The sequence below is a fragment of the Struthio camelus genome, chromosome 5 (assembly GCF_040807025.1).
Source record: "Struthio camelus isolate bStrCam1 chromosome 5, bStrCam1.hap1, whole genome shotgun sequence".
In the NCBI taxonomy this organism is placed as follows: Eukaryota; Metazoa; Chordata; class Aves; order Struthioniformes; family Struthionidae; genus Struthio; species Struthio camelus.
Window position 1 is genome coordinate 46831554 of NC_090946.1, and position 17648 is coordinate 46849201.

The following is a 17648-nucleotide window of genomic DNA, read 5'->3' on the forward strand; positions in this document are numbered from 1 at the left end:
GAGCTGTTTCTACTAACTAGGCAAATTGCTCTCAAGTTTTTGTTTAGAGATTTTTTACGTATAGTCAGTCATGTACACTATTTCCCTGATCCTTAGCTCATGTGTATTACCTTTTACTTTTATGGCACTGTTGTTATAATGCATGAAATATAGGCAGGAAGAGTTTTAGCAGTATTATCAGTAGGTCAAATATCACTCAGTGTGCTTTCCATAAATCCTTTTTATGGAATCATAGAAGAAATGTCCAGGTGAGTATTTTTTTTTTGAACACTCCTGAAAGTAACCAATCTAAGCTGATCAAACTGAGGATTAAAGAAAAGAGAGCCTTTCCCTAAAATTTTTGGGAAACAACAGTATTAGCCCCAGTTTTTTAAGATTTAAAATTAGTAAATTAAGCTAAACTGGAACTTGCTTTTTCTCATGTTGTTAAGACTAGAGGAACAGGATGCTGGTCTGGAGTTCCAGCAATAGGAGATTGTCCGAATTTCAATATGTGCTACTAATAACCCTCCCCGCCCAACATTAAGATTGTTTTCTCTGTGAAAGATTTTGTTCTTGTTTAATTATCTGAAACGTCCTAATTAGGGTTTATATTATCAAAATATAAGAAGCTTCTCTCTGTAAAGACATGATCAGGTCTGATATCTCAGGAGAAATTCTGTTGGCACTGATCACCAATTGCATAGAAGACTCCAGCAAAGAACACAGTACTACAGCACAGCATTTGCCAATATAACCTCCCAATTGCAGAATAGCTACAGAGGACTGCTGTTCAAAAGGAATTACTTTTCCAGTAAAGACTGGAGGTAATTCACAACTCTGACTCCCCCACAGGTCCTCCCTTATCCCGGCAGGGAGAAAGGTTGGATGCATTATCAAAATTTTGCCAAATAAAATGTGTGAGACATGAGAGAGCAAGGGTCTATGAACCTGCGAAGGAGTAAACGCAACAACTTGATTATGGGCTGATCACTCATAAAAACACATGTCGTCATGAGCTCATCAACAACTGGCCAATCTACCTGGAAACAGGGTTAAAGTCACTGTCCAAAACACTCTTCCTGTCCTGCAGAAGATATAGTAATTCACAACTTGATTCTAAAGATATTGTTCTTACCTCATTCCCTGTTGACATGACTGCAACCACTGGAAACTTGTTAACTTCTACTTCTGTTACTCCCACAGTTGCTAAGAGACCAATCTCAGAGGGACCCATATGGGTTCCTTTAGCCAGCACACATTCACCTCTTTTAATGTCGTGTCCTATAGGTCTGAAAACCATAGCACAGAAAAAAAGGAAAGAAAAACAGAATGAGTGAAAGTACCTTTCCTTGACTGGTCTGGCTCAAGGTGAGGAATCTCTGAGGAGGTTCATTAGTCATTATGTCAAAATGTCAGTACTGTTTATGGTCAAACAATGACTACATAAAAATCACGAGCCTTTCTATTCCTTACAGATATGTTTAACTGTTTACACAGTAGGTTATTTACAGACCTGATATCTTGGCCTGGTCGAGCCTGCACCAGAATTCGAACCTCTAGTTCTTCAGTGCCCTATAAAAACAAGATCATCACTTAAGGTCAGCTGGGTTATTCAAACAAGATTAATCAGCTTTTATTTCTCAGAAGTCTATACAGTTCACAGTACTCATTACACTGCGACCTTATAGTTCAAGTATCAGCACCGTTCTCCTGATTTGTGCGTCAAGATTGTAATACAATGATGTGCGCTAAAACTGAAGAAAGTTGTAAAAATTATTTCTTTGATGAGGTCACAAGGGAAGGACCAGCACTGAATAAATAGTTTTACCTTCCTTTTTTATGACTCCTGTGTTTGTGCACCTTTCCTGTACTGTGTCCTGTATTTGTATGTTGATCTGATACACCAAAAGGATTCTTTCCCTTCCTTTCAGCCAATCGGATCTGCTCAAACAATATCATAGACGGCAATTTGAGAAGAGCATTAGTCTGACAGCGAACATGTCATCTCAATCATGGAAAAGCAGTAAGAAGATATACACTCTCTTTTAACATTTTTGTGTAGATTCCTGTAGTGGGAACTACGTGTAGCAGGCTGTGACAGCAGCCTGAAAAGTCTGAAGCCTACTTTCATATTTAATTTGTGCTCACTTCTTCAGAATTTCAATGGTGATTTGCTCAATGCCAATAAATGGCATGTGATCTATATCATAAATATTTAATTTATAAACCCTGCAAATGAGTTGATGATAAATATCCTCAGCTTTGAGAGAGTGGCAGCCCCTCAGTAGCACTAAATCTACACTTGCTTAGACTGGAGCAGATTTTTTTTCATATTATCATGTAGTATTTCATACTCTAAGTACCTCAAAGTTATAAATTAGACACTAATATTATAAAACAAATAAGGCCAGTTATTGTCATTTGGGATACTATTTTTGTAGGAAAGATAGTGCTGGATACGACACAAGGATTTGTTGTCTTTTTTCTTAAAGGTGATAGGGAACTTCATTCCCTCAGTTCAAACCAAGTGCCTCTGCACTTTAGTTTACTAAAGACCTCAAAGTTAAAGTTAACCAGTGTGCTGTATGCTTTACAAATTGTGAAAGTGGATACAATTAAATCACTAAAAACCAGGAAATGAAGCTTCAACAAACACAACATCAACTCTGAAAAAATGTAATTACTCAGTTTATCATAGTATTTTCAAGATACACTGTCAACACAAATACTGTTTCTTGCATACCTGCTCCTCTTGTTTAACAGAAGAGACTATTTTTGGTTGCTAGTGTCCAAAAAGGCTGCGCTGGTACCCAGGATGTCCTTTTATCCCCCTTCTCCTGATCTGAAGCTGTAAATGACACTTCGGGCTTGAGGCAATAATTAGTCTAGGAATTATTTCACTTTTTATGACACTCTGGGGAAGGTAGCCCAGTCATGAAGATTTGAATTTTCCGTATCTTTGATAACGTTTAAAGATAGCCTGGAAGTTTCTAGGGAAGCAGGAGACATCCCAGTGGTACTTTTAAGTAATAGAAAAGGTCATTATACTGAGGGTCTGCTGGATAAGAGGAAATAGGAAAAAAAAAAGGCTTTTGAGGAATTTAATACTGCCAGTTTTGGAAAATACTGTAGAAAGGGTGACCGCAGACAACAGGACAATGTACAGAGATCGTTATTTATGGAATTGATGGATATCCCAGAACGCTTTAGGAATACGAGATAATTCAGGGTGGCTAGAAGCAGGGCTTACAGGGAGATACAGCATTATTCTGACAACATCTTCCATTTGGTGTGCGTTGGGAAGCATTCTTCTTGTTTTATATTAATATATTTTGAACTATGGCTGACTGGTTTACTCTAACGGTTGTTATCAGCCAATATTCACACTGATACACTGATGCTCGGTCTCCATGTAGGAGCTAACTTTTGCTCTGATTCATCACATTGGCTTCCTTTAGCCTACAAGCTGACACAAAAAAATCACAATATAAAGGGTGCAGAAATGTTCTTGCAAGGATCAATTTTTCAATGGTTGTGCATCTGGAAAGCTGATGACAATCATTCTTCCTGCTGAATAGATGTAATTCCTTTCAGACCTGTGACTTCTGGAGTCATTTGAGGAATCCCTACCATGATATTCAAGTACTGCTACCACAACTAGAGGTCAAGGAGCTCCTTTTAAAAGGTACCCTCTGTACTTTCAGAAGACCATATTTCAGATGTTAGAGATTTCATTTCAGTTAAATCCCAATCTTGGAGAAGTTCTTAATACAAAAAAAATATATTCTTGAAATATGTAGCTAATCAGGCATGAAAAAGGAGAAGAAAATAACATGCTTACTAGACTACACTAACTATACTTTGGAAGGATGGGATGGAAGGCAGACGGAGGCTAAAAAATTCAGAGTTTAAGCACATAGCAAAACAATCTTGTTCTCAGATGCAGAGCAGAACACACACATCAAAAGTGGAATCCAGGAGGACAGTCAGCCAGAGAGGCAGCAGGAAATAACAGATTATGATGTATGTTGCTCTGTGCTCTGATAGTTGCCTCATGATGAAGTAGGCAATGGCCACAGAAAAACTGTTCAGGATAATGCAATGATTAGCAAGCAGTGAAGGTAATGGTGTTTTTTTAAAGTCTTCAAATCAAGACAAGAAGATATAATTTACCCATACATATCAGTAATCTCAAAGCAGAACTGACTCAGGAAATTTTATGTCAGGAAGCAGGGCAGTCTAGATAGTTTGCTGACTTCATCATATTTTAAAATCTGTGTGTTCATAGTAATGAGGTATGAGAAAGGATCATGAGAACATGCCTCCATTTTTGCTGTCTTCATCAGGTTTGAATGCTAGAATCCATTTGTTTATACCCCAGCGGCCTTCGCAATGCTAACACATAGCTATGCTGACATGGAACAGCCTGAACAGCAGCAAAGCTTGATATGAACACGGAACCACACACATGCTTCATTCCAAGACTGAATGGAAGTTGCGTCAATAAGAGACACATCTTCTTGCCTTAAAGACCATCAGATGATGGCAAACATGACAATGGTGCCCTGAAATCACAGCTGGCTGTGTGAAGGTAGTGATTCAGAAGGAATTCTCTGAACATGAGCGAAGAGAGAACAATGTTTAGAAAAGTCTAGGATAGACTGTTTGGGATGCAGCTGTCTACAGGCAGCTCCTGTGCTTCATCATAAAATACATTTTGCTTTGTTAAGACAATGTATGTACACAGTTCGTACGACATGTACTGTAGCGTTCCACAGCATCTGTAAGGTAGAGTGCTAATATGATTTACAGGTACGCTGGAAAAACTGCCCAAATTAAGCTAAAATTAAGTTAAGACTGTACTTTGCGGGAATATGCACCTTATCTATTTCCTGGTTTTCAGAGGTCTTATTTTCAGTAGTGTTCTCATTCTAAAGGAGCACAAAGGTCTACTGGACAAAGTTAGTTATGACTTAAAAAAATTTTGGGGGCACCCATTTCCCTGGTTACACAATAAAAGCCCTGATTCTAAACATAGACATTTATGGCAAGATATGTGAACAAAATACATTCTCCCAAATCCTCCAAATGAACAGAGTGCCGAGCCAGACTTTGTAACAACAGCGTGCCACCATTCAGTCACTCAACTGCTATGGCAACAGGTTGTTTTGAAATCCCCTTGCTTTGAGGGAGCCCTGGCATTGCTGCACAGATTACTGTACTTTTCCAGGCACATCCTTTTGGAATGTGCTGTTCTAGAACTACAAGCATAAAGGATTTTTCAATATTACTTCTCTAGAGGTGTAGTGGACAAACTGAAACAAAACCTGAAATGAAAAGATCACGTTTAGGAGCAATAGAGCCAGTTTTACCATAGATCACACACAAATAATTAGAAGTAGCAGCAAAATTATGTTCTTCAGAAGGCTTTACTTTAGGCTGAAATGAGACCAACTTAAATTATACATAATCATCCTCATAGTGTAGTTCAAAATAATCCAAGTCATCCTATAGATTTTGCCGCACTTACTTCACGTTCCTACAGAAAGTCATACTCAGCTTTAACTACATCAGTAGTAATGCTGCATTGTAATATGTCAAACTATCATTCTGAGATCAATTTGTACTTTAAGATAATTTGTTCCCTTCTTACTTAGTGAGTTTGGGAAAACTTAAGGTCCTCAGCTTGATGAGTTTTAGGACCATCCTCAATAAGCATAAAGGAAATTGCTCTGATGTTAAATGTGAACTCAGCAGAAAAGAGGCAAATAAAATGCCTGATTGCCACTACTCCATATTTTAAAATGTGAATATACTAGGCCCTCAAATTGCATTCTAGTCATGGTCCTCCAGGAACCTTTTATCCCATCATGCTCCCAAATAGTTTAGTGCAGGCATTCAACAACTGAGATGAAAAAATCAAGGTCAGGAGAAGAAATTCTGTGGTACAGTTATCTCAGCCTGAGGAGTGGGTAGTATTGCCATATAGCAGTAGATGTGAAAATCCAGCAGTAGATGAGAAAATCCTCAAACTTCTGAGATTAACATTTCTGTAGGAAAATATCATTCATATTTATAGGACTGCACCATGAGCCACATGCTACTGCACACAAAAGCACAATGAGTTTTAACTTGTGACTCACATCATCTGATTCCCTGATGAGTTCTGTATCTTCCACTTGCACCACCGCATCAGCACCACATGGGATTGGAGCACCTGTTGTAACTCGCATTACCTGACCAGGCATCACAGTCTGAGTTGGCTGAAAAATAAAGAAACAAACAAAAATTAATTTACTTTTAAAAAGAAAAGTCTCAAATCATTTGAACATTGCAGAAGTAATTTGAAAGATTAAAATTCTTCCGTGTGCCATGACTCTTGATGTACTGCTAGTGATATTAACCGGTGTAACTAGGCTGTAATTAGGTGTAATTAGACTCGGGCAATTGCTTGTTGGGTCACATATTAGGTGGCTTAATATTTTTCCCCCTAGGTAGATTCATATCACAAGAATAGCTTTTGGAAGTAGCAAAACACTGATACTCTGCTTGGCTCAGAAAAAGAACTGTCATGAAACACTTAGATGGAGATTCCTGAGAAGCTTACATGAGCAAAAATCTAATGCTGCATCTCTGGACACAAATATTTTTCATGTAGCATATTCAGGTCCCCAGGGCTGAACTTCATTTTGGTTTGGCTGGGTTTCTGTTCTGTTTTGTTTTCCTAGCACTACACTATATATTAAAAAACAGAAGCTTGTAAATAAAGTGATGTAATAGCTGCTTCATTTTTAAGCAGATTTCCTCGTACTGTGAGAGAACGCAAAACTATAAACCAAAGTTCACACAGAATAGCTATCTTTGTGAGGATCTGTTTCGCAAAGCCTACAATTTATAATGTTCTACAACTATGTAAAGTCACAGAATATTACAGAGTTTCAGCAGACATAGTACAAAGAATAGAAAAATATCAGAACATGAAAAAACCAATGACACGGTTTTATTAAAATTTCACACCAGGCAACATATTATAATATACATTTTCAAAACCCAGAGTAAAATTGTAAATTGATCGTAACCATTTGATAAATAAATAACTAAAAGAAAAACCTTTCTAATAAAATGCAACTGAAAGAGGCTGGTATAATGATTGGGAATGTTCATTGCCGGAACAATGTGCTTGCTCTGTGCAGCGCTTGAGTCAGCCCAGCATGTTTGGGGTTTACTGTTGCTAGTGCACATGTGCTATATATCGTCTACACAGTTGTCTGTGATCAGTCCAACATATCCTGGACATGCCACATACATAGTTCATCTGCAGATTGATACTATACTCCATATGCATCATTTGAATAGGGCCAGGACTTCTCATACTATGATCAACACATATTTAATAGCAACCAGCAGACTTGGTAAAAATACTGCCCAAGCACTATTAAGACCATATGTTCACACACAGCGGTCATTTGCTCCATTACTTTTGACAGGAGGCTGTTAGACATCTGTAAATTCTACACAAGTGGTCAGAGGTCAAATTGGGCAAAGCTAGCTTTGTTTTGTCCTTTCTTCTATTCCATTTCTGCACTGTAGTAACCTCTGAAATGTGAAGATTGCTTTGGAACGTGTGTACTTTGAAAGTTGATGTACTTTGCTCATTGGGATAAAGGCACTAAGGAGAGGCTGGGAATGGTTTGTACCTCGTTTACCACAGTACCCAGTATCACAGTGACCCATGTATTCAAAGAGACAACTGAGCCTGGAGTTGATTTAATGTTGGCCCTTTTCTAAGGGTAAAAGAAATCTAACATCCTTTGAGAAGAGCATACATAAAATGCTAAAAGAAACTAAAAAAAAAGATCACAGTTGCCATATGTCATGGTTAATGTGCTTTTAAGGCAAGACTCCTGTTATCCTAAAGTAGGTGTCTAACACAGATCAGAAAAAAATCATGTTTTAGAAGTATCTATTTCTAACCACAGGCTGTGCAAGAAGCCTTGGATGAATAGCTGAGATGCAGCCATTTATACTGAAGATGCTTAAAAGGTAAGTGAAAATAATCTTGTCCACTGTGTTATTTTGTGTTGCCTGATTTTTATGAAAACAAATGCTGCAAAAGGCAAAGCTTATGCCTTGTATGATGAGAGCTCTTTTTCATGTTGTTGTAGACAGGTATCCTTTACAAATAAACAATATTGTTTTGAATTTACTAAAGTACTGACGTCCTTTAGCAGCAAGTTTTAGAGGATAGATGTATGGCATTAGACATGTCTCCATTTAGAATGCAGTTTGTTTTGGTCTCAGGGACCACAAAGAGTACAACATGTCTAGGACTCTGCCAGAAATCAGTGCCTGTGGTGATAACATGTGCTGTAAATATCCATGCTTTTCGAGCTTATTATTAGGTGTCAGTCAATTTTTTGAGGTGCAATGATGTAAAGCATTTAAACAAATGTATGATATAATACCTTTTGCTTTTAGAATCAGTTGTGTTGTTTACATATTTAATTTCCTTTTCGTCCTATGATAAACTGGTCAGATTAACTTTTTGAACAAAAGGTAATTATCACATTTGGATGTAAATCTGCATGGCTGCTTTCTTCTTCTGGGCTAGAGACTATGAGGAAATGACTGCTTCTCAGAAACTATACTAATGTACAACAAGTTCACAGAAGCTCTTTTAAAGGCCTTTGAGATCTCCCACTTACCTGGAATAGGGCAGTCCTGGGTTCTACCCTTTGCCTTCATCATTGATAATCTATCTTATGTTAGTTATTCAATAAAAACCAGAAATAATCCATGGAGCACATCCGCCATCTCAGGAATTCTCTCTTTCACCTATGCACTAGGCTACAGGTTTATGATTTGCAATGACACATGCAAGCTCCTTTCTGTAAAATGGCCTGAGTTATCACAAGGGTGAAAAATGACTGTATCCACCCTATATTGTAGCTACAATATATTGTTAGTCACAATGACTCTTATAAGCCTCTCAATCTTCTAGAAAATTCTAAGCCCCAGCTATGTAAGTTCACATTGAAGAAAACCATTGCTCCAGATAGAACAGTTTTTGACAGTCAGTGTTGATGGCCCTTGACTGGTGCTCTCAGATGTGTCCTAACCTCTCCAAAGCAGGGTAGGGTCTGAAAGTTTTCTTTGACACACAATAGAAAATGGCTGTTAACACAAACATAACCATCTGGAAATAGAAACCAGAAAATATTATCATTTACAAATTGATACTGAAATGTCCAGCTTGGCTATATGGCCTATTTGTAATTCTCAGTTCCATTTTCTTCCTCTCTTAATGGCAATGACATAAGCTCCTTTTTCCCTACAGGATGAACCAAATCAAGATCTATCTTCAGCTCCCTGCTGTGAATCATTCAGTTAATTGGTCTGTAATGTGAAAAGCAGTATGTTGCTGCTGAGAGTGACCGAAGGGTGAAATGAGACTGAGGAGACTTCCATTGCTATAAATCATTTCTTGGGAACGAGATGAACATGAAGAGTTGTGTTGGCCTAAGAAGAACCTTTGATCAATTATCCAGAGGTCAACAACTTCATTTTTCATACTTGCCAGTGGTATTTCCAGAGGTATAAAGCTAATTCTTCTCTTTCTGCACCCCCCTGCCCTCGCCCCAGTTTTTCTTCCTTGTCAGAGAGGAAGTTTCCCATTTCCATTATTCTGTCCCTGTAGACAAATTTGTGAGCTCTTGAGTTTTGCAGGAGAGAAGTGACCTCCCATTTGTACTTCTATCATTTCTACAAACCTGCTGAACTGACCAGGACCGTGAAGCCCTTCAGACTTGTTGGCCATCATCCCCATTAGAGACAGAGCTTCAACAGCACTGTGTTTAAGCACCACTGCACAATGACATTTTTCAACTAGCAAATGTGAACATTGATGAGAGGTGAATAACCACAGACGTGATAATATAGCAAGTTCTGCTAGTTCTTGCTAATTTATAGTGACCGTACAAAGGGTTGTGGAAGTAGCTGAGAGTCTTCTGGATTCTGGACTAACATTTGAAAATTTAAAAAAAGGCTAAAAAATCCAAGGCATGTGAAAACATTGCTGAATTCATTAGTTTATATTTTTTACACATTGAAGGTAATTTTACATATTTTGGATATTACACTAATTAATTTGAGTTCACATGAACATCAGTATTGACAAAATGTCTAGGCCACCAAAGTGTAATTAATGATGATGGATGGGAGCTATGGCAAAAATGATTTAATGGTTCTCAGTATCTACTCTGATTAGCCAAGCCAAACGTCCATTATAGCTTTAGAGGCAGTTCAACTCCAGTTTAAAACAAAATGGAACAATACTGCAGCTGATGGTACTTCTAAAACCTGAATCAACTTTTGAAATGTATTACTTGAGGCTTTCATGTTTCGCAGTAAAAATGGCCACACTATACAATCCTTGTTAAAATAGAGCAATGCTTTGTTTTGCCTTCCACTTATTCCATTTGTGCATGATTTTGCATACAACAGGTTTTGGACAGAATTACAAACTGGGACTTGAAATACCTGTAGAAACATTCTGGTTTAACTCAAGCTCTCCTCAACAGAAGATAGCAGGTGTAATTAAGTTGCTAGTATATTAAATTGACAGAATAATATGAAGTGGTTGGACATAACTGATTTTTTCTGTCATCCTAGGATTAGTACAGGAACTTTATCAGACGTACTCTTGAGTTTGACAGCAAATCAGAAACAGTGTCTATTCATGCATATTTACGCAGTACAAGCAGGTCATGGATGCGTGCTGCCCGACTTACTCTCAAACTCAATCCACGTATCTGGCAGGCAGCACAAACACTTTTGATTTAATGAACAGAAAAAGAGCAATACTAAGCAGGAAAAGGCAGCTCAAAATTCTCTGCAAACTAGGCTGCTGCCAGGCTTTCTCAAGACTCTTCTAATCATTATCTACCTTGACAGACTTAAAAATTCCCACACTTTGGTTTGCAAGTATCAGTGGGAAATATCCAAGCAGTTTGTGAAAACAGTTGTTGCGCTTATGTCCCTTTAGAAATCTGTCTGCAAGAAGTAGTTAATCCTTGTTTTTCTCCTTTTATGAATTGTAATACTACTGGAAACCTTGTGTCTTCTAACACTGTGCTAGGGCAGAACACTACTGTATGCACACCTATAAGACATATCAGCACAATGCTCTCAAGTATTTTGGGATTTCCTTGTTAGTTCCTTATGTAACCACACTTCCTCACTCTTTGAAATTATGTCCCAAGGCACACAGAAGGAGGCTAGATACAGCTGTGTCCTACTTCAAGCCACCTCCAAGAATAACAGAGTTTTGGAGCACTAGCAAGGCTTGTAAAAATAAAAAGCAATTTCTTACAACAGAAAAATACATTTAAAAAGCAAAAAAAGAAAAGAGATTGTGCTCACCTGCTCACCAGCCTGGGATTCCCCTATGATGAATCGATCCCCTGGGCCATCGGCAGCTGTGAGATGGACAGTACAAATGGTAAAGACGATAAAAAGGCAGAACCAAAATAAATCATGTAATAAGAAATTAAGAACAGGAGAACCAGAGAATGATCTCGATTCAGTTCTTCAGTGTCAGTATGACAAAGATTATAGAATTTTTGAAAACATTTCTAAGGTGTTTTAAGGTTGCCTTTACTATTTTGGAACCTATTACAGGTTATATAGTATTTTTAACCAAAAATTACTCAGAGATATAGGAATAAGTAAAAGGAGAACAGTAGAAATTACAATAATAGTGTACATCAGATTCTTTGTATAAAAATTCCACTGTGAGCAAAATGGAGAAAGCAACAGCTAATTTTTTCTATGTGAAACTAACTTAGGAGAATCACTTATTTTGTCGGTGTATTATGTAACATTTTACTAGGTGACAACGGACATGTCTAGATTCTATTTCTGCTTTGGGAGGAAAATGTGGACTAGTGCAGTGGTTACAGATGCGTAGCTGACCATACAAATTTGGCATTTTCTTAAGAGCAATATGGCTAAGAAAATGCAACTTGGAATGCCACATTAGGGATTTGGGTCCTCTTCCTTTTTGTCATTTTAAGAGGTAGTACTGAAATAGGTATCTTATAACATTCACTGAAACCATTCTGAATATTAAAAAGTCAGAGAGGATCGATTTAATAAATAGAAATTCTCCAGGACTTGTAACTTAGCCAAATCTGTACATATTTTTACAGGGAAAACCAAGGCACCATTACTAAGGATGTTTAAGCTTCCCCTTCATGCTATTTGAGCAGCTCCAGGAATTAGAACTGTCAATACTGCACTCCAAAGGTATTACTGCAAGTTGCATTATTGCTATTTTTCTTAAAGACCCCTGCACTACAATCAAAACATTATAGAAAAATCTTTGTTTCTCTTAAAAATGAAGGAAGATTCTAATTCTCCTAGTTGTAGTGAAAATCTTTAAAATATGAATGGCATATCCTAAGAATGCAGAAACCAAATAAAAAGAATCCAAAGTTGTTAGTTTAAAAAATAAAAATCTCAAACTTGTGTTTTTTAAGCATCTGAGCTGGCAATATGCCTTTTTTCTTTATGAAGTGGTTCTGAGGATCTTTAAAAACAAACTTCAATTATTATTTCCTCATATGCCTAATGATTTCAGATCCCAGTAAAGAGTTTTGAGTATAGTTACTGTCCTTTCACATGTAGAAGCCATTCCAAGCGGGACTTATTTTAATCAGACAACTTCTTTCCACTATTTCAGACAAACATTTCAGAGATTACAGATAGTAAGATTACACAGGACTATTCACTCAGTTTTATATATCTGATTTTTCTACTTTACTGTGCTAAATATACAGAACCATATAAAAACAGTACGATATCAAAACTAAACTACACTTTCCTCTAAGTGAAACTTCTCTTTAAAAAAGGAAAATTTTTGTAATGAAAAATTACCCTGCCTGTATCAGATCTATATACCTTTTGCCTTTTCTCCAGGCAATTAGAAAGGTTTGTTTCACAGGACTTTGCTTTCTTGCCTATGTGGAATGAACCACAAATGATTCCTTTGAAACTCACTGGCTACAACGTCACGTCTTTTGATGGTCATTCTCAAAATCAGACTTGTAGTTTTTATAGCTTCTACCATGGTGCACAGACATCTTGATATCGGTACATCTGCTGCTGGACATCTGCTACATCTAACTTTCCATGTCCAAGCACAGCAGGCATGTTGTCAAGAATGTTCAGACACACTATCAGTTTGAAATATGTCTTTTTATTCATTTTAAATCTGTTAGTTTCCCAGAGATGAAGTGTAATCAGTGATAGCCTTTATCCTAATATCTTTTATTTTAATTCAAAAGCCCTGAATATACAGCTAGATAACTTTATTGATTTAAGAAGAATTCTTTCAAGAAGGATGCCCATTCAGTCTGTACACTGATTTATTATATTTGTACTCATGCATGAGCTGCGACTCCACAGCTGATGATCTACTGTACTTAGACATGTTTGTAGATTAATGACCGACTTTTAACTTTAAAATTCTAGCAAACAGCACAAACTACGAGGTTTTTAGCAAACTCTAAGGAAGTAGAAAAGGAATCTTCTACTACCTGTCTTTGAATAAGGCATATAATAATACTGAATGCAGTATCCAGTACTTTCAGTGAAAAGAGTGCACTGGGATGGTCCAGCAAAAAAAGAGAAAAAATCCCAGATGGCTAGATTATTTTAAACCTGATAAAATGCTACTGAATTAGATTTTATTCACCCGCTAATAATAATATGGAGTCAACATTTATGGGTGATATATATCTGTTATTAGAGCAACTGTATAGCTTAAAAAAAAGTGGTCAAGGTTTAGAGCAGACAGGTTTATGTGCCTGAAAGCTAATTCTTCTTCTTATTTTTTAAATATCAGCTAACGTTATAAAAGATATTATTTCTGACTACAAGACTTGTCTCTCATACCCCGAGATAACGGGCTACAAGAACAAAAATAGTACTATTACTCTATTTGAATCCACCCCCAAAATTAGTGTCTTGTGGGTTGATTCTGTAAGAAGTTGATGATGGAGTTGATTATTATTCTGAAATAATACTGCCTGTTTACTAAGACTGTACTTTTGATTTCCTTTACCTTGTAGGAATCAAATTGCAAGTGACCAGTCTCCTGTTCCCAAAGCCCTTTTCAGCCAGCATTCTACTCAAAGCTCCCAGCTCATCTCAGCCCTATATTACATGTATTTTTCTGGCTACATCTGCACTCCCTTGCTTCTGTTACTAGGCATTTTAGTGTGCCTGCTTCTCACACATAGATGATGGACAGCTGCAGTCAACCCCATCTTGCAGATGTGGAATTTTATTCTTATATCAAGTCCATGGGGAGTCTATCGGACTACTTCCATGGCCTGGGCTTGCAGACCGTCTATTTCATGGAAAGTTGCCTTCCATTGTTTCAGCTGCCGGTAACAAAAAAGACATTTTAATGTCTCTAAAAGGAAGTTGGCTATCGTGCCCCAAATTTCAACACAGTGTTACGACGATTCAACTTTTACCATAATGACATCACTACTAGTATAATGTTCATTCTTATATATTGCTTTTCCTCCGTAGATATCTGCAATAAATATCATTAATCCTACTGTACAAATGGAAAAACTGATGTACTGGGAAGCAACTTGCTCAAAATCATGCAGCATCTAGTGGCAAAACAGAGGATGGATTCAGGTCTCTCGGGAAACAGCTCTCTGCTCTCTCCTTAAAGGCACATTACTTACTTACTTAGATATTGCAGCTGAAATGTTTTTAAAGTATAAATGAGGTTTTTTTTTGAGATGCCTTCAAAAGAAAACATTCTTATATGCATTTTCGAAAACTAATACAATAATAAATTAATTCACAAACAGGAAGCTGGATATTGAACTATCTGTGATAGTTCAATAAAGTAGCAGACACGTAAGAAATTCTTGATTAAAATAACAACAGAGAAATTGAAGAAGAAACTGTCATTCAGAAACAGATATTCTCATGTTACTCTCCTGAATTTTTTGTGTTTCTATGCAATTCCTTTGCAACCCAGGTGCATACCTATAAGCACACTTGGATGTACATTTGAACAAATACATATGCATCCATTTAAAAGAACGGAATTAAACTTTATAGTCTTCCTTCAAGACAGCTGAGGTCCACAGTGACTTCAGCAATGATCTGAATCAAATCTGAAATAAAATATTCACAATTGGATCCAAAATACAAGTACTTCTGGCTGATGGAACATGAAAGTGAACAAACAATATGCTATAAAGTAGTTTTACGGACACTGTACTGCATGTCTACAGTGTGTTTACCTCTGACAGCGTAGCCATCTTTTACTGATGCTGGAAATGGTGGTAGGTTATCTTTTGCATATACATCTTGAGCAAGGACTCGGCCCATTCCATCTATAAAGGGAAAAAGAGACAATAGCGTGCTCCATGTCAGTAATGCCAGTGAAAGGGAAAAAAATGACAGCAGTATGATCTGACGGATGAAATATGTCATGTGTGCATACATCGCATGAATAGATCACTCAGGTTCTTGATTTCTGTCAAAACCAGTACATAAATGAAAGAGACTGGAATCTGAAAGTACAGATGAAAGATTTCATCAGTAAGTTTGTGTTTCTGGTTATGGTGAAATAGTTGACAGCAGATTTGAATGCCAAGTATCCAAACCTGCAGGTAATAGCGCTAACACAGAATCAGACAGAACAAGTATTTCCATATCCTGAAACCTCTTAAAAATACTTGGACACTTTTTTGTATTATTAAACTTTTTAAAAAAGTTTTTGCTTTTTAAGAAGTTTCTAAAATAACATCCAAAAAATGAAACCTATGTGCAAATGTGAAAATTGAGGGACTGAGCCCAGAGGACTCAACATAAACAGTAATGATGGACAGGATTCAATAAATTAACACAGAAGGTTTGCAATACATTAGCTTTGCCTAAATGCTGACAACAATTTTGTTCAGTGGAGGGTTAGTGAACATAAGTGTCAGTATTATTTATGTAAATTTACACCGTAATAATTCTAAATATTTTTAATAGCCGTTTCAAACATATTCTTTCCCTTCATTTAGCAACTGTAATTGATGAGCTGTAATTTGGCTCTGCCTCCCTGTAGAGACTGGCCTGAGTAACTTCACCCGCAGCCTAGTGTGTGCTACTTGCCTGCTTTTATGGTGCCAGCAAGAGCTTTCTTTTCTCTTCTTATGATGTGAACAAAATGGAAACGGTGTCTCTTATCTGTCTATATAAGGGGAGTGTGAGGAAGAGGATTTATTACATACCTGACTAGATGGACTAAGAAAGGGCATACAGGTCACAGCTACTGAGATTAGCTTTATTCCGGTATGTCTAAGGAGAAAATGGGAAACTCATCTGAAAATAGATGCCACCACTTTTAAGATCTGTTGCGGCACAGGAAGGAGTGAAAGAGTATGCATGGGTAATAATGTCAGGAAAATTTGTGTGGATATGTACTTTCTGGATTATAAACTCTCAGACATGCCAAAAAAGACAGATATACATAAGGTGTGTTTCTCATTTTACAGATGGACAGGAAAATATATGTGATTCTGGATATACTGGGAAGGCAGAAGACTTAGCTGTGCACACTAAGTGGACAAGTTTTGTTAAAAACAGCACCTGGCTGATATGTAAACGCTCAGCTTCACTTAAGTGGCACCCTAAAGGAAATTATTTATTAACACAATATAATTTAGTTAGCAATTAATTATAATAACTATAACATCAATGCATTCACATCCAAATGTATCAAATCTTAACTTGGAGCAAATATTTATGCTGCATTTTGTCATGGGTATTACCATGAAAAAATGCTGATAAAACCTTTGTTAAAGCAACTAGAAAAGCATTTTTGTGATGGATATCAATGCTTTCATGTGATAAGACCAGACAGAAGTTATTGGAAAGCTCACTGAAAGCTTGAACGCTTGCACTGAAAAAAGGAATGTAGACACAGACATTTTAATTATAGCACAGAAAAGCCAGCTTTCAAAGGGACGGCAAGAACACCCTCAGCTCATAGGCACACCAAATCTCATACAAAAGTGATGCTTCTAATTTTAGCAGGCATGTTGTGACTTCATTTTACTTCTTGTCTGCATGCAAAAACACACCAATTAGAGCAAAGTTGAACAGTATGTTCCTGGCATTCTGCCATGCAATATTTGAAGTGAACAAATGGCCAACCAGGAGCTGGAATGAATTTCATTATGGGAATAAAAAAGTAAGAAATTTATTTACTGAAGCTTTAGGCATTTAAAGTGAAGCAACTCAGCAATTAAAGGATAAGCTGAAATACTTCTTTACTCTCTTTTTTTTATGGAACAATTATTTTAAAAGTATATCATTTAACCTTTTTGGATCACTGTAATTCAAAAAAGATGTTCTTAAATATTCTAATGTCATCAAACTACTCCTCCCCAGGCCGATAGCTTTCTGATTCTAGCATAAAAGGCAGAATTGCATGAAACTCACTTTTTAAATGTGGATATGACCTTTTCTAGAGCTCAGCTGGTGAAACTGGTATAGTTCTGTGAAGAATTTTGATCTCTCAGTGAACTGGTACTGGGATAAAGTAGTGAGACAGGAATTGTACTAGAGGTCAAGGATTG

The 17648-nt window shown here is 37.0% G+C and overlaps 1 protein-coding gene across 28 annotated transcripts in view; it reads right to left on the reverse strand.

Moving 5' to 3' along the window:
- GPHN (gephyrin) overlaps positions 1 to 17648 on the reverse strand; it is a 325345-nt gene that overhangs the window by 31559 nt on the left and 276138 nt on the right. For all 28 annotated transcript variants that reach the window (XM_068946267.1, XM_068946262.1, XM_068946258.1 and 25 more), the window contains 5 exons: positions 15318 to 15410; positions 11404 to 11459; positions 6126 to 6245; positions 1496 to 1554; positions 1118 to 1271 (listed from right to left, as the gene is read on the reverse strand). In XM_068946267.1, the coding sequence (XP_068802368.1) occupies positions 1118 to 1271; positions 1496 to 1554; positions 6126 to 6245; positions 11404 to 11459; positions 15318 to 15410 (482 nt within the window). The remainder of the gene's footprint in view (positions 1 to 1117; positions 1272 to 1495; positions 1555 to 6125; positions 6246 to 11403; positions 11460 to 15317; positions 15411 to 17648) is intronic.